At 42.2% G+C, this 24,000-nt stretch overlaps 1 protein-coding gene across 1 annotated transcript in view; it reads left to right on the top strand.

The window, feature by feature from the left end:
- LOC122549492 (uncharacterized) overlaps positions 1-24,000 on the top strand; it is a gene marked incomplete at its 5' end in the record, with an annotated part of 83,802 nt that overhangs the window by 52,177 nt on the left and 7,625 nt on the right. The window contains 4 exons of the mRNA XM_087985830.1: positions 6,607-6,753; positions 11,857-12,033; positions 19,248-19,338; positions 19,451-19,528. Of these exons, the coding sequence (XP_087841956.1) occupies positions 6,607-6,753; positions 11,857-12,033; positions 19,248-19,338; positions 19,451-19,528 (493 nt within the window). The remainder of the gene's footprint in view (positions 1-6,606; positions 6,754-11,856; positions 12,034-19,247; positions 19,339-19,450; positions 19,529-24,000) is intronic.

Raw genomic sequence — 24,000 nt, 5'->3', positions numbered from 1 at the left:
TAGTTCTCTGGCTTTTTGTTACCACCCTTCTTAAATAGTAGTACCACATTAGCCAACCTCCAGTCTTCTGGCACCTCACCTGTGACTATCAATGATACGAATATCTCAGCAAGAGGCCCAGCAATCACTTCCCGAGCTTCCCACAGAGTTCTAGGGTACACCTGATCAGTTCCTGGGGATTTATCCACTTGTATGTATTTCAAGACATCCAGCACTTGCTCCTCTATAATATGTACATTTTTCGAGATGTCACCATCTATTTCCCCACATTCTATAACTTCCATGTCCTTCTCCACAGCAAACACTGATGCAAAATACTCATTTAGTATCTCCTGCAGCTCCACACAAAGGCTGCCTTGCTGATCTTTGATGGGTTCTATTCTTTCCCTAGTTACCGTTTTGTCCTTAATGTATTTATAAAAACTCTATTTGATGAAAGTGATCTCATGTCCCCTTTTTACCCTCCTGATTTCCCTCTTAAGTATACTCCTACTGCCTTTATACTCTAAGGATTCACTCGATCTCTCCTGTCTATACCTGACATATTCTTCCTTCTTTTTCTTAACTAAAACCTCAATTTCCCTAGTCACCCAGTATTCCCTACACCTACCAGCCTTTCCTTTCACCCTGACAGGAATATACTGTCTCTGGATTCTTGTTATCTCATTTCTGAAGAGTTCCCATTTTCTAGCTGTCCCTTTACCTGTGAACATCTGTCCCAGTCAGCTTTTAAAACTTCTTGCCTAATACCGTCAAAATTAGCCTTCCCTAGTTTACAACTTCAACTTTAGATCTGGTCTATTCTTTTCCATCACTATTTTAAAACTAAGAGAATTCTGGTCACTGTCCCCAAAGTCCTCCCCCATTGATACCTCAGTCACCCGCCCTGCCTTATTTCCCAAGAGTAGGTCAAATTTTGCACCTTCTCTAGTAGTACATCCATATACTGAATCAGAAAATTTTCTTGTACACACTTAACAAATTCCTCTCCGTCTAAACACTTAACACTATGGCAGTCCCAGTCTATGTTTAGAAAGTTAAACTCCCTACCATAACCACCTTATTATTCTTACTGATAACTGAAATCTCCTTACAAATTTGTTTCTCAATTTCCCTCTGACTATTAGGGGGTCTATAATACAATCCCAATAAGGTGATCATTCCCTTCTCACTTCTCACTTCTCACTTCCATCCAAATAACTTCTCTGGATGTATTCCCAGGAATATCCTCCCTCAGTACAGCAGTAATGCTATCCCTTATCAAAAACGCTGCTCCCCTCCTCTCTGTTCTCCCCCCACCTCCCCCCCACCCCCCGGCCAATCTTTCTAACCTTTCATGTAGCATTTGTATCCTGGAACATTAAGCTGTTAGTACTGTCCATCCCTGAGCCATGTCTCTGTAATTGCTTTGATATCCCAGTCTCATGATCCTAACCATGCCCTGAGTTCATCTGCCTTCCTTGTCTGGCCTCTTGCATTGAAGTAAATGCAGTTTAATTTTCATTCCTAACTTGTTTTCTGCTTTATTTCTGCTTGCCCTGACTGTTTGACTTGCTTCTTTTCTCAAATGTACCAGTCCCAGATTGATCTCTTTCCTCACTATTTTCCTGGGTCCCACCCCGCCCTCCCCCACCTTACTAGTTAAATCCTCCCTCACAGCTCTAGCAAGTCTCCATTCTGGTATATTAGTTCCCTCCCAATTCAGGTGCAGTCCATCTTTCTTGTACAGGTCACTTCTAGCCCAGAAGAGATTCCAATGATTCAAAAATGTGAATCCTTCTCTCCTGCACCTGCTCCTTAGCCATGTAATCATTTGATCTGTCCTCCTAATCCTACCCTCACTAGCTCATAGCACTGGGAGTAATCCAAATATTACTACCTTCAAGGACCTCCTTTTTAAGGTTTGCTAGCTGAGCTGGAAGGTTTGGTTTCAGACGTTTCATCGCCATACTAGGTAACATCATCAGTGAGCCTCCAGATGAAGCACTGGTGGTATGGCTTGCTTTTTATTATGTGTTTAGGTTTCCCTTGGGTTGGTGACACCATTTCCTGTGGTGATTACATTGCCTGTGGTGATGTCATTTCCTGTTCATTTTCTCAGGTGGTGGTAAATGGGATAAAATGTCAATGTATTTGTTGATAGAGTTCTAGTTGGAATGCCATGCTTCTTGAAATTCTCTCGCGTGTCTCTCTTTGGATTGTCTGAGGATGAATGTATTGTTCCAGTCGAAGTGGTGTCCTACATTTCTAGATGTTGTAATAGAGCAAACAGCCAACGGGGAACTTCAAACCAGCGACCACAGGAAAACAACACATACAGACCAAAGACTGAACTACAGAAGCAATCATCCCAACATTCACAAACGAAGCTGCATTAGAACATTATTTCAACAAGCCACCATGCACTGTAGCACAGAGGAACTACTAAGAGCAGAGAAGAATCACTTATAGTGTGTTCAAAAAGAATGGGTATCCAACGAGCACGGTGATTTCTCAGCAACAAACCCAAACAAGCAGACAAAACACGTCCAGAAACCTAAGCCACTCTCCCCTACATCAAAGACATCTTGGAAATGACTGCCAGACTACTCAGACCTCTTGGCATCAGGATAGCCCACAAACCCACCAATACACTAAAACAGCAACTAATGAACTTGAAGGCCCCTATACAGACAACAAGCAAAACTAATGTCACTTGCAAAATACCTTGCAAGAACTATAAGAAACACTACATTGAACAAACAGGCAGAAAACTAGCCACCAGGGTACATGAACATCAACTTGCCACAAAAAGACATGACCCATTCTTACTAGTATATTTACATACAGATAAGGAAGGGCATCACTTCGACTGGGATAACACATCTATCTAGGACAAGCCAAATAGAGATGTGCACGAGAATTCCTGCAAGTATGGCATTTCAATCGGAACTCGATCAACAAACACTTTGATTAGGATCCCATTAACCACCCCCTGAGAAAAAGAACAGGAAATGATGTCACCAACCCAAGGAAGTCTAAACACATATAAAAAATGTGGCCCATACCACCAGTACTTCATCCGGAGGCTCACTAATGATATTACCTAGTATGGTGACAAAACATATGAAACCGAACCTTCCAGCTCAGCGAGCAAACCTACATTCAGAACCTCAACCAGAAATATAGATCTTTTCAAAACTCACCTTTTTAAATTCCTGCTTTACTTTCTATATTCCCTCTTCAGAACCTCATCCTTTTTCCTTCCCATGATGTTAGTTCCAATGTGTACAATGACCTCCTGCTGGTCCCTCTCCCCTTTGAGAACATTCTGCACCCTCTCTGAGACATCCTTGATCCTGGCACCAGGGAGGCAACACATCATGCTGATTTTTCGCTGTTGGCTGCAGAAACATCTGTCTGTGCCTCTGACTAGAGAGTCCGCTATCACAATCGGTCACTTGGTACCTGACATACCCCTCATTACAGTTGAGCCTGTCTCAATACCAGAAACTTGGCTGTTCATACTACATTTCCCTGCAAGTCCATTGCCCCCTATATTTTCCAAAACAGCATACTTGTTTGAAATAGGGATAGTCACAGAAGACTCCTGCACTACCTATCTACCTCTCCTACCTTTCCTGGAGTTAACTCATCTACCTGATTGTATCTGTGGCTTTTGTCCCTTCCTATAACTGCCATCCATCACACCCCCTAGCTCTTGTAAATTCCTTATTGCCTCTAACTGCCACTCCAATCAATATATGCGCTATGATAGGATTCGCAACCAAAGACACTTGCTGCAGATATAATCATCAGTAACATGAAAACTCTCCCTAAGCTCCCACATCCAACAGATGTACATCTATCACTCTACTAAAGGCCATCTTTGATCTTTCACAATCTATAGACCCAGAAAATAGCACCGTCTGTTTGTTCTTAAAATAAAACAGTGCTCCAGGCTAACATTGTACTTATGGTTTACATTTTTAAAATTTAATCAAGAGATAGATTTCAATAAAACATATACAGAGGAACCTCGATTATCTGAACGAGATGGGCAGGCACTATTTCATTCGGATAATTGATTTTTTGGTTAATTGATTCCCTCTGGGGCTTGGAGTTTTCTGTGAAGTGTGCTCCCCGTTCAGGGAACTAGGCAAAAGCACACTGCGTATGAGACCCGCTCCCTGCCCCCTCCCCCCATCCGCCCCCAACCCTGTCCACTCTCACCCTGCCTGACCCCAACCCTGTCCAATACCACCCTCCCGGTCTGCCCGCAACCCCAACCCTGTTCCCCCAACCCCACATCCCTGTCCATCCTCACCCACCATCCAAACCCCGTCTGCGCCCCTGACCCATCCAAACCCCCTCCCCCAACCCTGGAGCAGCCGGACTGTACACCAACAGTAAGACTGCTGCTGCCTTTTTGGAGTAAGTCTCATGTTCCACCTCTGCCCTGTACAGGACAACGTTGGAGAGATTTTCTGGGGAAGGGGGGGGGGGGTTTAGAGTTCACCCCTGTGTAGAACTCCAGGGAAAGTGTTGGGGGAGGGGGGGAGAGAAAGAGAGAAGGCGGGAGGTCAGTCATTTTGAGACGGTGCCTGGACTGTCCAGGACTGTTCTCAGCAGTATTTCAGTGAGCTGAGTTCATTTTTAATCAGTGTACCTATAAACAAAAGGCGCGATCAGGGTTGAAACAGCTCTTTAATGTAATGTTTCTATTGGGACCTTGAGATCTCCTTTGGATAATTGATATTCGGATAATCGAGGTTCCTCTGTAATCAAGAAAGAACCCACTCTACTCACTACTGTAGACGTTAAAAACTATGCACTTTTCTGTTCCTGCGCTGTAAGCTTTCCCACACAGGTTCCTCCAAGGTCAGCTGTGAATTTTGCTGTTTGTTAATTTTTCCCATGAACTCAATCAGCAAAGACAGTAACTGCACACATTCACTGCTGTGTCAGTTAGCAGTGTAGGTTTCTTTCTCTTTCTCCCTCACAAACCATGTGCTCGCTGCTTTTGGTCTGTCTTTCTCTCTTTTAAAAACGGTGTTGTTTTGACATTTTTTCCACAAAATTCCAAAACAATGCAACAGCATACGAAACAGTAATTACTGCTCCTGGAATTCGAGGAAATCACTTCCAACACCTAAAATACCTCAAAAAAGGAAAAGCTTTTACAGCCACAAGGTAATCATTGAGGCATGTTGTATGATTATTCTTTGGCACTAGGATGATGTGGTCTTCTTGGAGCAGGTGGGTACTTCAGATCATAGGTAACACTGTGAATACCACGGCTGGCAAGTTCTCCTCCAAGCCACTCACTACCCTAACTTGGAAATATATTACCATTCTTTCACTGTCGCTGGGTCAAAATCCTGGAATTTCTTCCCAAAGGGCATTGTGTGTCTACCTACAGGGTGTGGACTGCAGCAGTTCAAGAAGTCAGCTTAGCACCACCTTCTCAAGGGCAACTAGGGACAGGCAATAAATGCTGTCAGTGATCCCCATGTCCCACGAGAGAATTTTAAATCAAAATGAGTTGTGCTGCAGTGCTACAGGAGAACTAGGTTGGAACAAAAATGAAAAGTGCAAGAAGCATTTTTGTTTTTTTCTCTCCACAGATGCTCCTAGACTTGCTTGATATACCTGGCATTTTTGTATTTTCTTTAAATTATCCAGCGTCTGCAGTATTTTTTTTTATGGTTGAAGTTGAACAGCAATTTTGACTGGGCTGTGCAGGAGTCAACAATAAATGCTGTAGGCATGGGTACCCAAACTCAGAAGATACAGTTAAGATCTGACAAAGAGAACTCAAGAGGGCTGATTCATGAGCAGACTATTAGCAAGTTAGATTCAGTATGTACACATTAAATACATTCTATCCTATATGTAATTCATTTGAGGGATGAGATCATTACAGAAGTTGAAAAGGGTCCTAATTGACTAGCCATTCTTCATGTTAGAATCATGTGTGGAGACAACAAATGGAGGGAAATAATATGATATTGTCAAATCCATTTGGTCATATGTTACTAGTCAGGCACACTTTGGGTATTATATACGGCTCTGACTGTCTCAGCCTAAGGTAACCCTTTGGACCACACTGAATTTGCAGAGAACAGAAGGAAACCTGTTCCCAACCTTAATTATGGTAAAATACGACTTGTTGGGCTCAGAGCAAAACTTCTCTGAGAGGTTCTGATGGAGATGAGATACAAATCTTCTTTCGAATTAACCTGAAACAAGGTCGCAAAATCAAGAAACCATATATTAAGGAGAGAAAAGGTGAAAATTATGACAGATATTTGGAAATATTGCTGCATAGCGAGTGATGATCAAATAATAAGGGCAGCTCAAAAGTTTAATTGAGATCAAAGCCTGATTTATGAAATAGCTGCAAGGGAAAGCTAGCACCACGTTACAAAAATATGCAACAACATGTTCAGGATCGGTTTTATCTAAATGCACTTTTTTGAAAATTTGTACAATTCCCTTTTTAATTACTGCGGTGAACAGTAAGCACATGTTCAAGCACCTGCTTGAACACATATTGTTTAGTGGGCATGCTTTAAGTGGTTAAATTATTGTAACTACTCCGTTGAACTTTTGTTTTTAATTTAGTTTGGACGACCTGGCCCTCCAGGGGATGTTGGAATTGAAGGCAGACGTGGTGTGCCTGGAATTCCTGGTCCACGAGGCTTTCCAGGGCCCATGGGGGAGCGAGGTGAAGCAGGGCAAAGAGGGGAACCAGGATCTGTAGGAGCGCATGTGAGTTCAATTTCATCTTAAATTAAGTTTAGAAGAAAAGTCAAACTGTTCAATCTCTGCTTTTTCTGGAAAACAAATGCTTCAAGCTACTTTAAGCTTTGTCTTCCATTTCTAATTGTGTTGAAACCCCTTTAATCACATTTAGCATATATAAAATTGCTGCATTTCTGACATTATATTGACAGTGGTGACTGCACTTCATTGTTTATAAAGCACTTTGAGATGTTTGATGTCACGAAATGATCATGTCATTTCCAAGCCTGTGCACAATGGCTATCACTAGAGAAAAATATGTTAGGAAAACTAATGGGGCTAAAGGCTGATAAATGCTCTGGACCCAATGGGTTGCATCCTAGTATATTAAAGAAAGTAGCTACAGAGATACTGGTTGCACTAGTGGTCATCTTCCAAGAATCCTTAGATTTTAGATAAGTCCCAGAGGACTGGAAAAATGCCCACGTAACACACTTATTGAAAGGGAGGGAGCTAACTGGAGGCCAGTTAGTTTAATAGCTGTCATTGGGAAGATGTCATTTTTTATTGGAAGGGATGTAATAGCAGAGCATTTAGAAATACATAATATAATCATGATGTCTGACAAATTTATTACAGTTCTAGGGGGAGGAAACAAACAAATTCATCTAAGTAGATGGCTGGTGAGGAAGATCTTTTAACGTGGGAACGCTATTGCATAGACCTTGACAGAAAGTAGATTCAGTTCCAATGGCAAGGAATCCTCAATGACTGGGAATCCAGGAACAGGAGTAGGCCATTCAGCCCCTTAAACCTGTTTCAAGATTTATGGAGATCATGGCTCTTCTGTGGCCTGACTCCATATACCTGACTGGCCCATATCCTTTAATACCTTTGTTTAACAAAAAAAAATCTTTCTCAGATTTAAAATTAACATCTGATCCTGTATCCAGGAGAGTTCCAAACATCTACCACCCTTTGTGTGTAGAAGTGCTTCCCAACATCTCTTCTGAATGGTCTAGCCCTCATTCTCAGACTATGTCCCCCAGTTCGAGAGTCCTCAAACAGTGGAAATAGTTTAACATTGTCTATCCTGCCTTTTCCTATTCATAACTTGAAGACTGATCAGATCGACTCTTAACATTCTAACTTCTAGAAAAATAGGCCTAATTTGTGAATTCGCTCCCCGTAACTCCTAAAGTCTAGGTATCATTCTTGTAAACCTATGTTGTACTCTCTCCAGGGCAATATATCCTTCCTAATGTGTGGTGCTCAGATCAGTTCATAGTACCCCAAGTGGGGTCTAACCAGGATTTTGTATAACTGCAGCATAACTTCTGTATCATTGTATTCCAATCCTCTAGAAGGCATAGGTTTAGGGTGGGAGGGGAAAGATATAAAAGAGACCTACGGGGCAACTTTTTCACAGAGGGTGGTACGTGTATGGAATGAGCTGCCAGAGGAAGTGGTGGAAGCTGGTACAATTGCAATATTTAAGAGGCATTTGGATGGGTATATGAATAGGAAGGGTTTGGAGGGATATGGGCCAGACGCTGGCAGGTGGGACTAGATTGGGTTGGGATATCTGGTCGGGATGGACTGGTTGGACCGAAGGGTCTGTTTCCATGCTGTACATCTCTATGACTCTAGCCCATCTCCCTATTACTGCAGCCATTGCAACCATTGATATCACAGGACTATCTTACACTTGAATCACTGTGGAGAATTGCATTTTGTCTAATTCCTCCCCACCCTATCCCCACCTCCAACCTTACTGTCAAGAGTGACCCCGACCATGCATTGAGACCTCCTGACAGCATTACTGTCAGGATGAACGGAATTCACATACTCCTCTGAAACAGCAAGGTGGCAATCCATGGAAAGTGTGGTATATTAGCATGGATAGAGGATTGACTAATTAATAGAAAACAGAGTTGGAATAAAGGGGCCATCTTCAGGATTACAATCTGTATCTACGGGAGGACCACAAGGATCAGTGCTGGCACTACAGTTATTTAAAACATATATAAAGTACTTGGATGGTAGAAGTGAATGTATTCTTTCGAAGTTGGTCGATGACACAAAAATGGCTGGGAGACAAGTAACACGAATGACGCAAGGAATCTACAGAGGGATGCAAACAGATTAAATGAGTGTTCAAAAACTAGGAAAATGGAATATAATATGGGGCTATGAATTTTGCATGAAGAGAGGAACTGAAAATTATTTAAATGATGAAGGATTTCACAAAGCTGCAGCACAAAGATATTTGGGGGTCTTCATGCATGAATCACAAAAAGTTAACATTCAAGTTCAAAAAGTAATAATGCAGATGAGTCAACTGTTAGCCTTTATTTCAAAGGGAATGGAGTAAAAAAAATGGGGAATTTGTTATTGAATAACTAAACAAAATGATAATGGGAATCAGGAATTAGGTCTATGATCAGTATTTTTACGCATAGGCAAGGAGAACCAGTCTTATCATTGTCTGGTGTAAAACTAACTCTGGTGGGTTAGAGACATCCCCTCGCTTTATACAAAGCATTACAATGTACTACAGTTCCCACAATGTTTTTATCTGGGTGTCTTAGGTTATCTACTGTTTTCCCACAGATTTCACAGGCGTTACCTGTATTTCAGCCAAGGCCAGCACTATCTTGCTGATAGTGTATCTCCTATTAACTCCTAGCCTGTCTTTCCACATCTATAGTTCTCAGTTTCTATAAGACAGGATTGAAAGTTTAAACCTTAACTTACTGAAACTACTTCAACACCTTCAGAGATCTTGCTAAAACTAAACAAGGCATAGTCAGACCATACCTGGAATATTCAGGACAGTTTTGGTCTCTTTATCTAAGGAAAGCTATATTGGCATTAGAAATGTGCCAGATGGTTCATTAGATTAGTTCCAGATATGGAGGGATTTTCTTATGAGGGCTATATAAGTAAATTAGTTAAAAGGTATACATTTGATCATGAAACAAAAGGAACAACACTCAACAGGAAAGGGAGAAGCGCGTTTCTGATTTCATTGTAACCACGTTACTTAGTCTGCAAGTTTTTCTTATCCAAAAAAAGAGTGAGCTTTCATCTTGGCAACAGCGAGCTAGAAGCACCACTCCCTCTTACTTTGAGTCTCAGCTCTTGGGCTAAGTCCTTATTTCTCTCTCTCTATTTCTCTCTCTCTTGACTTGAGATTTGTTTGCTCTCAGGCTCAGGTTGGTGCATTATAATGCATGCAGTGAGCACAGTACACATTGCATGGCCATGACCTTTGAAGAAAGCAACACTAAAACCTGCTAATGCTGCTTACTGGTTTGACTTGTATACCTCAGAACAGTGCTCCAGTATGACCAGTACATTTATTTCTAAATATTACTGTTTTTTTTAACTGATTTTTCCTTGTGGAGGAAAACATGCATTATGTACCACCATGCTAACTGTGCAGAAATGTTGCTTGAGTCTGTAATTACCTTTCAATTAAGTGGACTCTGTTGCCATTGCAAGTTAATTTATAGTTTTAAAATCTCCTGAATTGCTTTACATAGTTGCTATGAGATTGAAGGAAAGTCTGGTCTTATTCTGGCCTATTCGTCACCCTTTACAACAAGACCCCTTCAGACCTTGCCCAGGCCTCTGAGTGTCCAATGTGATTCTGTTGCACTTTACGTGTGCTCCAATTACAAACCTGCTTTTGGGGTCTACTCCAGGACCTTGCAATGGCCACCACGCCAAGTTCCACTGCTTGTACTGGAGAGAGCTGCAAACTTCTAATTGTCCAGCAGCTCTCCCCAGCAGCAGATATTCCCCCATGGCAGACTGGGAACCCAAATGGCTGCCAGCAGATTTCCTCCCTTGGGATTTAATGGACTCTCAGTAATGGCCATGTCAGGTTTACCACCTACAGTACAGCTGTGGTGTACCAGCCTGCTTCCATGACCATTAAAGTCTAACCTTTGGTTTCACCCTGTGCGAAATAATTAATTTTTAAGGTTGGTTTCCGAGCCCACAAGGTATTGAATGCCATCTTTCTGGCTGCTCTCACAGGTCAGGACTATCAACCACTGAGAGAAGCTAACAATCAGAAACAAAGGTCTTGAGTTTAATATTGAACAGAGGGCATTGCACAGCATGCTCCCACTCATCTGTGTAATGGAGCTGTGCGTGTATGGGTGTGGAGGGGTTGTGTTTGGTGACGTGAAAACCAGTTATTTGTATGTCTTTCGGGAAGGCACCAAACACATGGGCGGACTGCATTTGGAATGTGCAGAGCTGAAGCCGAAATATCAGAAGGAGCATTCAAACATCCCACCAACCACTCCTTCAGTCATCACCTGCTGCACACATGGCAGAATTTGCAGATTTGGACATTGTACCAACCATCTCAGAACACATCATATCAGAATATCATCCTTGATCTGGAGGGGCTACCCAAGAAGAAAGATTCTTTGAACTTAAGGCTACTAGTTTCCATGCAACAAACATGGAGAACCAATCCCATATTTGTGTAATAGACAGTTGAGACCAATATGTTTGCAGAGAACCACTTCCATTAGTTATGGTGAAAGCAAACAGACAATCTGATCCTAATGCACAAGAAGAGAAGCACCTTATCCTTCATTTTATTCTGAAACCAAACACAACCCAACTGACATCTGAAAATTGCATGTGACACATTAATATTCGAAGGAAGATGCTGCAAAAAATTAAAAAGTGAAAGCAAAAGGATCAGATGAGGCTAAATACATAACGTTAAAAGTACATCTCCCTGCACTAATATTTTTTCTTCAAAATGTTATTTCTAGTTCTCCAATGTTTATGCCAAATATTTAGAAGTCACAAAGCCAGATTTATTTCAGTGGGGATATTTGGTAAAATTTGATTATTTTTGTGATTGTAACAGGATAAAAAAATTGTTGTCAGTCTAATTCACACGTATTGTACTGACTATTGTTCAGTCCAACATACTTAATTATCTTTTTTTCTGGTATTGTGTTGCCTGTAAAAAAATGTGATTTTGAAATCAGAAGCTTTACAAATATTTCTGAGGTGCCATCTGTTCTTTTATAGCCCTGTTTATTTGTTGACATTTTTCCAAAAAAAATATTTACAATATTTTATATCTATTAGGGTCCAGGAATGCCCTTGGAACAGGTTTTTGAGTTGTGCAAAAGAGTAGTGAATGAACAATTAGCAATCTACGCATCTGCAATCCGGCGGACATGTGCAAGGGCATGTCCGGCCAATAATGTAACACTGATAGGGCCCCCTGGTCCTCCTGGATTACCAGGGAAAAGAGGAGAACAAGTAAGTTACTTGCTACTTTACAGAACACCAACTAAAATGTGACTTTTTTCTGTATGTTTTCCATGTGTTTTACCTCTTTCAAGTTTTTTTCATGAGTAAATTATGGACTATGGATGAGAAATACTGTAAACAAAGTGAAAACTTTCAGATTGAGTGTCAGTTGAGTACAAAATAATTGGAATCTCATGGCTTCTGTCCTATTTGTTGCTTAGGAGACTTGAATCACTTTCACAAATAAAGAATTGCTGATCTATGGATGTGGCATTACCCTTGAGAAGATGGTGACTTATTTTTCAAGTGTTATATCCTTATTATGCACACAATTTATAAAAGCCATTTCCTTTTGATAGAAGCACACGGGTTAAGCATAAAATTGACCATTTTTCTTAAAATATCTCAGGATAGATTTCCTTCTTTAATGGACCTGGAGAATTGGTGTTCCATAGCTGCAATGAAGTGGAAAAAGTGATAGAATCTATTACATCAGATCTCCTTTTCCTCCTCAACACCATAAATTTCGTAATGTAATGCAAACTGGACTGTGTTTAATTTAATATTTTAATACTCTAAAGACTATCAGGCACTCCATCCAACTGACAATTCCTAATGTGAGGATTCCAATCAGGACCCTCATAGATGGAGGGATCATCAGAGGCTGCTTAAAAATTTTACTTTGAACTTTCTCCCCACATGACAACTGTCGCGCACTCAGTGGCCCAGTTAAATAACAACTACATTCATGTTTTCTGGCTGGACTTCAGCTACAATGTCCTGTCAGACCAGTGAGCCTGTGCTGGAAGAACTGGGACGAGAATAGTTAGGTGGCTATTTTTGACCAATGTAGATTCGCTGGACTGAAGGGCCTTATTCTGTACTGTAGACCACTCTGCATTTAATGGAACTGGGCAAGAAAATGGTACTCTGACAGGCCACACTGCGCAGACAAGCATATGAATTGGGAAGCAGAGAGAAAGGCCATTAGGCCCTTCAGGCCTGCTCAATAAGATTGTGGCTAATTTGTTTGTGTTCAGAATTCCACATTCCCATCTATCCCTAATAACCTTTGATTCCCTTCCTGAACAGGACTCTGTCTACCTCCACCTTAAAAATATTTAATGACCCTACCTTCACTACAGTTTGAGGAAGAGAGTTCCAAAATCCCTCCGAGAGAAGCTCCCCACATCTCTATCCTAAAAAGGTGATCCCTAATTCTGCACTCAACCACAAGAGTAAATACTATTTCTAAATCCATGTTCACCTTGTCAAGATTGTCCAGGATCTTTTAAGCTTCAATCATGTCACTCCTGATGTTCAGAACTCGAGTGAAAACAAGCTCAGTATATCCAATTATTCCTGTTGAGATAGCCATGTATATTCTAGGTATCAATGTATTTGCTCGTGCTGTCAGGGAGGGTTTAAGCTAGAATGACATGGGATGGGAACCTGAGTAAGGAGACAGAGGAGGGAGAAAGGAGACACAGGAAGGAGAAACAATGATAGAAACAAAAGGAAGATAAGAAGCAAAAGTGGAAGGCAGACAGAATAAAGATGAGAAACAAATTGGACCACAGTGCAAAGTGAAGTTCTGGTGAATCAAAGGTAAAAAGGCAAATCTGAAGGTTTTGTATCTTAATGCTTTTGAAGCATTTGTGGTAAAGAGATAATTAACAGCACCAAAACGGTTATAATTTTGATTTCAGAGACATGCCTGCAGTATCATATTCGAAGGGATCACCCTTTTAGGATAGTGATGTGGAGACTTTTGTCTGAATGTTGAAATATTTTGATTGAATATGTGAGCTAAATATACAGTGCTTTCATAACTGAGAAAGATCAAAAAGGGAAAGGAGATGAGTTTGCATTGTTAGTAAAGGAATGATCAATGATGTAGTGAGGAAGAATGTTGGTTCAGAAAATCATGGAAACTGTATGAGTGAAGGTAAGAAACACTAGGGGCAGAAAATGTTCTTGGGAATTGTAAGAAAAGACATCGATCAAGAAGTTAGAAATGTGTGCAATAAGGATAATTGTAATCATGGGTGACTTAAATTTGCATACTGATCAAACAAAACAAATTAGCAATAATATCGTTGAGGACAATTTCTTGGAGTGTGTACATGATTTGATTTTAGATCAGCACATTGGGGAACAAACCAGAGAACAGGCTAAACTACACTAGGTACTTTGCAATGAGAAAGGATAAAGTAACAACCATGCTGGAGTGGGGTCCTTTGGGGAAGAACAACCATAATATTATAGAATTTATCATTAAAATGAATACTTGAGTCTGAAATCAGGATTCTGATTTTAAATAAAGGGAATTGTAAAGGTATAAGTCATGGATCGGGGAGCCTTACCAAAGAGTTTAATTTTACATTGGCAATAGTTCATATTTAATGAATGTGTACATGAATTATAGCAATTATTCATTTCTGTCTGGCATAAAAATAAGAGGAAACGTAGCTCAACCAAGGTTTACAAAAGAAATTAGGGATAGTATTAAATCCAATGAGGAGACACATTAATTTGCTAGAAAAAGCTACATATTTAAGGATTAGGACCGTTTTAGTATTCAGTAAAAGAGAACAAAAGCTTTATCAAGAGGGGAGAATAGACGGAGGATAAAATTTTGAGGAAAATAGAAACTGACCATAAAAACTTCTATAAACAATTGAAGAGAAAAAGATTAGTCAAGGCAAATGTAGCTCCCTTACATTCAAGAGCCAGGGAAATGATCATGGGGAGCAAAGAATTGGCACATACTTCGATTTTGTCTTCAGAAAAGAGGGCACAAATAACCTCTCAGAAATGTTAGGGAACCAAGGGTCTGATGAGAGGATAGAATTGAGTAGAAAGAGTAAATTGAGTAAAATTTAGTAAGAAAATAGTGTTACATTTAAGGGCTGACAATCCACCAGGACCTGAAAATTCCAGAGTACTAAATGAGGTAGTCCTGGAAAGACTGGATGCATTTGTGGACATCCTCCAAGATTCTATAGACTGGAGGAGTTCCTACAAATTAGAGAGTGGCAAATATAACCCACTATTTAAAGGGGGGGGGGGGGAGAGAAAAAAAAACAAACGAATTATAGACCAATAAGCTGAAAATCAATGATGAGGAAAATACTGGGGACTGTTATAAGGGACATAAATACAGAACATTTGGAAAGCATTAATGGGATTTAACAAACCAGCATTGATTTATGATACATATATCAAGCTTAACAAATCATTTTTTAATGATGTAGCTAGTAGAATAGATTAAGGAGAACCAATAGATATGGAGCATTTAGACTTTCAGCAAGTCTTTGATAAGGTTTCTCATAAGAAGTTAGTGGGTTAAATTAAAGCATATGTGATAGAGTAATATACTACCACGGATCAAAAATTGGTTGACAAATGGGAAGCTGAGACTGTGAATAAATGTTTTTTTCCCCAAATGGCAGGCAGTGACTAGTGGGTATCACAAGGATCCGACCATGGGCCCCACATATTCAGATAATTTATAAATGACCTGGCTAATGGTACCAAATAGGATATTTACAAGTTTTCTGACAACACAAACCTGGACAGGATGGAGAGTTGTGAGCAGAATGAAAGGTGATTTAGTTAGTTGAGTTGGCAAGCATTTTGGCAAATGCAGTACAATGTGGCCAAATGTGAAGTGATATATGTTGGTGTGAAAACATAGAAAGAAAGAATATATATGATTTAAATAGTGAGATATTGGGAAGTATAGATGTACAAAGGAATCTGGGTGTCCAGAAAGTAGGCAGGCAGGTGCTGCAAGCTGTCTAGAAATCAAATGGTCTGTTGGCTTTCATTGCAAGATTATTTCAGTTCAGAGGAGGAGTTGAGAACAGTTTCAACTCTGTAAACGTAACTCCGTTGAGGAGGCCCCTGAAAATTACCTTGTCAGTCTGAAAAGATGAAAAATGTGTTGCTGGAAAAGTGCAGCAGGTCAGGCAGCATCCCAGGAGCAGGAGAATCGATGTTTCGGGCATAAGCCCTTATTCAGGAATGAGGAGGGTGTGCCAAGCAGGCTAAGATAAAAAGTAGGGAGGAGGGACTTGGGGGAGGGGCGTTGGGAATGCGATAGGTGGAAGGAGGTTAAGGTGAGGGTGATAGGGCGGAGAGGGGGTGGGCGCGGAGAGATCGGGAAGAAGATTGCAGGTCAAGAAGGCGGATGCTGCCTGAACCGCTGTGCTCTTCCAGCACCACTAATCCAGAATCTGGTTTCCAGCATCTGCAGTCATTGTTTTTACCCTTCAAGAAGGCGGTGCTGAGTCTGAGGTTGGGACTGAGATAAGGTCGGGGGAGGGGAAATGAGGAAGCTGGAGAAATCTGCATTCATCCCTTGTGGTTGGAGGGTTCCTAGGCGGAAGATGAGGCGCTCTTCCTCCAGGCGTCGTGTTGCCATGGTCTGGCGATGGAGGAGGCCAAGGACTTGCATGTCCTTGGCGGAGTGGGAGGGGGCGTTAAAGTGTTCAGCCACGGGGCGGTTGGGTTGGTTGGTGTGGGTGTCCCAGAGGTGTTCTCTGAAACGTTCCGCAAGTAGGCGGCCTGTCTCCCCAATGTAGAGGAGGCCACATCAGGTGCAGCGGATGCAGTAAATGATGTGTGTGGAGATGCAGGTGAATTTGTGACGGATATGGAAGGATCTTGGGGCCTTGGAGGGAAGTGAGGGGGGAGGTGTGGGCGCAGGTTTTGCATTTCTTGCGGTTGCAGGGGAAGGTGCCGGGAGTGGAGGTTGGGTTGGTGGGGGGTGTGGACCTGACGAGGGAGTTGTGGAGGGAGTGGTCTTTCCGGAACGTTGATAGGGGAGGGGAGGGAAATGTATTCTTGGTGGTGGGGTCTGTTTGGAAGTGGCAGGAATGACGAAAGATGGTACAATGTATCTGGAGGTTGGTGGGGTGGTAGGTGAGGACCAGTGAGGTTCTGTCCTGGTGGCGATTGGAGGGGTGGGGTTCAAGGGCAGAGGAGATGCGGTGGAGGGCATTGTCAACCACCTCTTGGGGGAAATTGCGGTCTTTGAAGAAGGAGGCCATCTGGGTTGATCGGTATTGGAATTGGTCCTCCTGGGAGCAGATGCGGCAGAGGCTAAGGAATTGAGAATATGGGATGGCGTTTTTACTGGGGGCAGGGTGGGAGGAGGTGTAATCTAGGTAGCTGTGGGAGTTGGTCGGTTTATAGTAAATGTCCGTGTTGAGTCGGTCGCCCGAGGTCTAGGAAGGGGAGGGAGGAGTGTGAGACAGTCCAGGTAAATTTGAGATTGAAGTGGAAGGTATTAGTAAAGTGGATGAACTGTTCAACCTCCTCGTGGGAGCACGAGGTAGCACCGATACAGTCATCGATGTAGCAGAGGAAAAGGTGGGGGGGGGGGGTGCCAGTGTAGCTGCGGAAGATGGACTGTTCCACATATCTGACAAAGAGGCAGGCATAACTGGGGCCCATGTGGGTGCCCATGGCTACTCCTTTGGTTTGGAGGAAATGGGTGGATTGGAAAGAGACGTTGTTCAGAGTGAGGACCATTTCAGTCAGTCGAAGGAGGGTGTCAGTGGAAGGGTACTGGTTGGTATGGCGGGAAAGGAAGGAAAGGAAGAAGTGGAGGGCTTTGAGGCCTTTGTGATGGGCGATGGAGGTATACAGGGACTGGATGTCCGTGGTGAAGATAAAGCGTTGGGGGCCGGGGAAGCGAAAATCTTGGAGGAGGTGGAGGGTGTGGGTGGTGTCCCGAACGTAGGTGGGGAGTTCTTGGACTAAAGGGGACAGAACCATGTCGAGGTATGCAGAGATGAGTTCGGTGGGGCAGGAGCAGGCTGAGACAATGGGTCGACCGGGGCAGTCAGGTTTGTGGATTTTGGGCAGGAGGTAGAAATGGGCGGTGCGGGGTTGTGGGACTATGAGGTTGGAGGCGGTGAATGGGAGATCCCCTGAGGTGATGAGGTTATGGATGGTCTGGGAGATGATGGTTTGGTGGTGGGAGGTGGGGTCATGGTCAACGGGGCAGTAGGAGGAGGCGTCCATGAGCTGGCGTTTAGCCTCAGCAATGTAAAGATCGGTGGGCCAAACTACCACCACGCCTCCCTTGTCTGCCAGTTTGATAGTGAGGTTGGGGTTGGAGCAGAGGGAGTGGAAGGTTGCCAGACATCTGTCTCTGTTTACTGGGACTTTATACCCAGTTACAATGATGCGTCAGGCCCTCAAACCATCACACACCCGACATAGGTATAGACCCAGTACTGATCCTCCATATGCATTCCCATGTCTAGCATGCCCCCTCCATCCCATACCCTCATACCCCTGTGTCCCTTTCATACCTCTTTGCATTCTCCATATTCACTCTCCTAGTATATATTCCACGTAGAACCAATACTTCACACAATTTTGGCAAGTCTTTGAAATAATCCTGAAACTGATATAACAAGCCGAAACTTTGAAAAGTTCCTTTGAAGAACAGCTGAGTTTATAAAATCCCAAAAGTATCAATGTCAGAAGCTTCTGTACACTTCAGACCTTTTTTAATCCTGTGTAAATAAACAGGCAGTGAAAACATGCTTCAAGAAGCAACAGGTTATTAAAAGGAAACAGGCCATCGAGCAATTGTATCAACAAAGCAGTCTGGTCAGGTGGCCTCATTATTGATTGTTTGGCTGAGCATGAAGAATGGCTAATGCACTTAGACCTCAGTAAGCAATGTTTATATAGCTGCAGAGGGGACTAAAAGCTTGATTGCTCATCACCTCTATCTTCTAATTCTAATTATTGTTATGTAGGGCGTGCTTTCAATATATATGTACATAAAACAAGTGGGAGGTCAGAAATCTCTGAGCCTCAGTTATTGCTGTTATGAAAAATGGTCAGAAAGCGAATGAAAGCAGCTTTTGTGTGACTCTTTCCTTGATTTTGTTCTCCTCACCCAGTAATCTATTCCTCACTTCTGATCACGAATTCTATAGAATAGGAATTGAAGCGCGATTTATTTTCTGGCTTAATTGGCATTGCACATTGATACTCTGGCACGCTCCAGACTGACAGAAGCCGAACTTTCTTTTATTGAAATATAATATCGTTTTGGAAATATTTGCTAATTTAATTCTATATGTGACTATAACACACAGGAATTTTTCAGAAAGCTAATTTTAAGAAATAGTTACAATTAAAAATAATGACTTAAGACATTTTAAATAATATAAATAATCATTTCTCTACAGGGTGAATTTGGTAATGGTGGAAATCCTGGTAAACCTGGGCCAAAGGGTAGACAAGGATTAGCTGGATTAAGGGGTCCTCCTGGAGAACCAGGTAATCTTTAGTTGTTTGTACACTGATGCTGCACTTGGGTCCTTTCTGTTCAGACCCATCCTTAGCAGCAATAATTATTGCTGGCTTTAACTACAATCCATTTTTACTTTAGGAGATAAAGGTGAAAAAGGTGAAAAAGGAGCTCAAGGGGTTGGACTTCCTGGAGCAGAAGGAATACAAGGACCAAGAGGTTCATTCTCTCTTTCTTTGTTGTGTTTTAAGCATGAGTAATGTGTATTTGGTAGTATGAATCAATCTTAGTTTTCCATTAGTTTGGCTAAACATTGTGACTAGAGTCCATTGGGTGAATTTTATAAGGGTACATATTCCTTGTTCACCCCTCCCACCCCCCAAAAAGACAGTGGGCATGTCACTGATTTTAAATCTGGAGGCCCTGTGGCAATAATATGCTGAAGGTGGCGTTACTGAGGAGATGGTGGACTGTCAACCCTCAGGGACAGGAAACATTACTTTCATAAGACCGGCAGCTCTGTTGTCCCGGCTGTACTAGAACATAGTAGTAGACATGGTAGAGTTCCAAAAAGAAGTGAAGTTCTCTCCTGGAGGTGATTCCAGGCATTTTGAGAGAGGATGTTTTTTGTGATTTTAACAAAGAGAGGGGATAATGTTGGGTGTTAGAAGCTCAAATGGTTGGAGGGAAGAGTCATAGAGATGTACAGCATGGAAACACACCCTTCGGTCCAACCTGTCCATGCCGACCAGATACCCCAACCCAATCTAGTCCCACTTGCCAGCACCCGGCTCATATCCCTCCAAACCCTTCCTATTCATATACCCATCCAAATGCCTCTTAAATGTTGCAATTGTACCAGCCTCCACCACATCCTCTGGCAGTTCAATCCATACACGTACCACCCTTTGCGTGAAAACATTGCCCCTTAGATCTCTTTTATATCTTTCCCCTCTCACCCTAAACTATGCCCTCTAGTTCTGGACTCCCCAATCTCAGGGAAAAGACTTTGCCTATTTATCCTACCCATGCCCCTCAATTTTGTAAACCTCTATAAGGTCACCCCTCAGCCTCCGACGCTCCAGGGAAATCAGCCCCAACCTGTTCAGGCTCTCCCTGTAGCTCAGATCCTCCAACCCTGGCAACATCCTTGTAAATCTTTTCTGAACCCTTTCAAGTTTCACAACATCTTCCGATAGGAAGGAGACCATAATTGCACGCAATATTCCAACAGTGGCCTAACCAATGTCCTGTACAGCTGCAACATGACCTCCCAACTCCTGTACTCAATACTCTGACCAATAAAGGAAAGCATACCAAACGCCTTCTTCACTATCCTATCTACCTGCGACTCCACTTTCAAGGAGCTATGAACCTGCACTCCAAGGTCTCTTTGTTCAGCAACACTCCCTAGGACCTTACCATTAAGTGTATAAGTCCTGCTAAGATTTGCTTTCCCAAAATGCAGCACCTCGCATTTATCTGAATTAAACTCCATCTGCCACTTCTCAGCCCATTGGCCCATGTGGTCCAGATCCTGTTGTAATCTGAGGTAACCCTTTTTGCTGTCCACTGCACCACCAATTTTGGTGTCATCTGCAAACTTACTAAATGTACCTCTTATGCTCGCATCCAAATCATTTATGTAAATGACAAAAAGTAGAGGGCCCAGCACCGATCCTTGTGACACTCCACTGGTCACAGGCCTCCAGTCTGAAAAACAACCCTCCACCACCACCCTCTGTCTTCTACCTTTGAGCCAGTTCTGTATCCAAATGGCTAGTTCTCCCTGTATTCCATGAGATCTAACCTTGCTAATCAGTCTCCCATGGCGAACCTTGTTGAACGCCTTACTGAAGTCCACTTTGATCACATCTACTGCTCTGCCTCATCAATCTTCTTTGTTACTTCTTCAAAAAACTCAATCAAGTTTGTGAGACATGATTTCCCACGCACAAAGGCATGTTGACTATCCCAAATCAGTCCTTGCCTTTCCAAATACATGTACATCCTGTCCCTCAGGATTCCCTCCAACAACTTGCCCAACACCGAGGTCAGGCTCACCGGTCTATAGTTTCCTGGCTTGTCTTTACCGCCTTTCTTAAACGGTGGCATCACATTTGCCAACCTCCAGTCTTCCGGCACCTCACCTGTGACTATTGATGATACAAATATCTCAGCAAGAGGCCCAGCAATCACTTCTCTAGGTTCCCACAGAGTTCTCGGGTACACCTGATCAGGTCCTGGGGATTTATCCACTTTTAACCGTTTCAAGACATCCAGCACTTCCTCCTCTGTAATCTGGACATTTTGCAAGATGTCACCATCTATTTCCCTACAGTCTATATCTTCCATATCCTTTTCCACAGTAAATACTGATGCAAAATATTCATTTAGTATCTCCCCCATTTTCTGTGACTCCACACAACGGACGCCTTGCTGATCTTTGAGGGGCCCTATTCTCTCCCTAGTTACCCTTTTGTCCTTAATATATTTGTAAAAACCCTTTGGATTCTCCTTAATTCTATTTGTCAAAGTTATCTCATGTCCCCGTTTTGCCCTCCTGATCTCCCTCTTAAGTATACTCCTACTTTCTTTATGCTCTTCTAAGGATTCACTCGATGTATCCTGTCTATACCTGACATATGCTTCCTTCTTTTTCTTAACCAAACCCTCAATTTCTTTAGTCATCCAGCATTCCCTGTACCTACCAGCCTTCCCTTTCACCCTGACAGGAATATACTTTCTCTGGATTCTTTTTATCTCATTTCTGAAGGCTTCCCATTTTCCAGCCGTCCCTTTACCTGCAAACATCTGCCTCCAATCAGCTTTCGAAAGTTCTTGCCTAACACCATCAAAGAGACAAAGGGGGAATATTATTTCAGAGCTTTGTCCCTGATGGACACAAGGGACTTCAAAAGAGGTATCCCCCACACCCTTACCTGTCCAATGAAAATTTCTGGGCTGTACATAATATAGTGGCAGAGAAAGAAAGAGGTTCTTAAGTAACCATCAATTGGTCACTTAAGGATTCCAATCAGCGTTTGGGTGAGTAGGTCGGCAGGCCAACTAACATCTTAGTTATCTCCCTTAAGAAGGGGAAACAAATCAAGGTGGGTATGAACATACTGGGAAGGCTGTCTCCTTTTTTTCACATGGCCCAATAATTTGCCTTCATTTCTCAACAAGAATAAGATTGAAATAATTACTATTGATCGAATGCAAGACACTAGAAATGCTATTGTTATATCAAGGAGAAGAGCTATTAGATGTGTCTACTTTTTTCATGAGGAACCCATTCACATGGTAGAGTCATAGAGGAATACAGCATGGATACAGATATCCTAAACTGATCTAATCATATTCCTCTTCACCTTTCCGATTCACGAAGCCATCCAGGTGTCTTTTAAATGTTGTAGTTGTATCCACTTCCACCTCCACCACTTTCAGCAGCTTGTTCCATAAACACATCACCCTCTGTGTGAAAAAGGTGCTCCTTGGGTCCACCTTTTAAATCTAATCACTCTCACCTTAAATCTAATCTCTTTAGTTTTGAACTCCCCTAACTTGGGTAAAAAGACCTTGGCTATTCACCTTATCCATGCCCCTCATCATTTTATAAACATTTATAAGGTTACCCCTCAGCCTTCGATGCTCCAGGGATAAAAGCCTATTCAGCCTCTCTTTATAGCTCAAACCCTCTAATCCTGCCAGTAAATCTTTTCTGAACCTTTCCAAGTTTAACAACATCTTTCATCTAGCAGGGAGACCAGAATTGAATGTAGTATTCTAAAAGTGGCCTCAGCCGCACATAACGTACCAACCCCTATACTCTCTGCACTGACCAACAAAGGCAAGCATGCCAATGCCACCTTCACCACGCTGTTACCTGTGACTTCCCATTCAAGGAACTATGAACCTGCACCCCAAGGTCTCTTTGACCGGCAACATTCCACTCTACCATTAACTGTATAAGTTCTGCTCTGGGTCTTACCAAAATATAACTCTTCCCATTTATCTAAATTAAACTCTATCTGCCATTCCTCAGCCTTTTGGCCCATTTGATCAAGATCCCATTATACTCTGAGATAACCTTTTTCAGTGTCCACTACATCACCTATTTTGGTATCATCTGCAAGCTAACTAACCATACTTCCTATATTCATGTCCAAATCAATTATATAAATGAAAAAATGCAGTGGACCCAGCACTGATCCTTGTGTCACACTACTGATCACATGCCTCCAGTCCAAAAAACAACCCTCTACCACCATCCTCTGTTTCTACTTTCTAGCCAATTCTGTATCCATATAGCAAGTTCTCCCTGTATTCCATATGATCTAACCTTGCTAACCAGTCTACCATGCGGAACTTTGTTGAATGCCTTGCTAAAGTCCATAGAGACCACGTCTACCTCTCTGCCTTCAATCTTTTTTCTCACTTCTTCAAAACACTCAATCAAATTAATGAGCCATGATTTCCCCCGCACAAAGCTAAAAAGACATCTGGATGGGTATATGAATAGGAAATGTTTGGTGGGGTATGGAGCAAGTGCTGACAAATGGGACTAGGTTAGGTGGGGACATCTCGTCAGCATGGGCAAATTGGACTGAAGGGTATGTTTCCTTGCTATACATCTCTATGACTCTCCCTAATCAGTCCTTGTCTTTCCAAATATATGTAAATCCTGT

Source organism: Chiloscyllium plagiosum, unplaced genomic scaffold (genome assembly GCF_037043375.1).
Source record: "Chiloscyllium plagiosum isolate Xiang-an unplaced genomic scaffold, Cpla_swu_hap1 HiC_scaffold_4, whole genome shotgun sequence".
NCBI lineage: Eukaryota > Metazoa > Chordata > Chondrichthyes > Orectolobiformes > Hemiscylliidae > Chiloscyllium > Chiloscyllium plagiosum.
The sequence above is the reverse complement of the archived record's forward strand: the minus strand, read 5'-3'. Positions and strand labels throughout refer to the sequence as shown.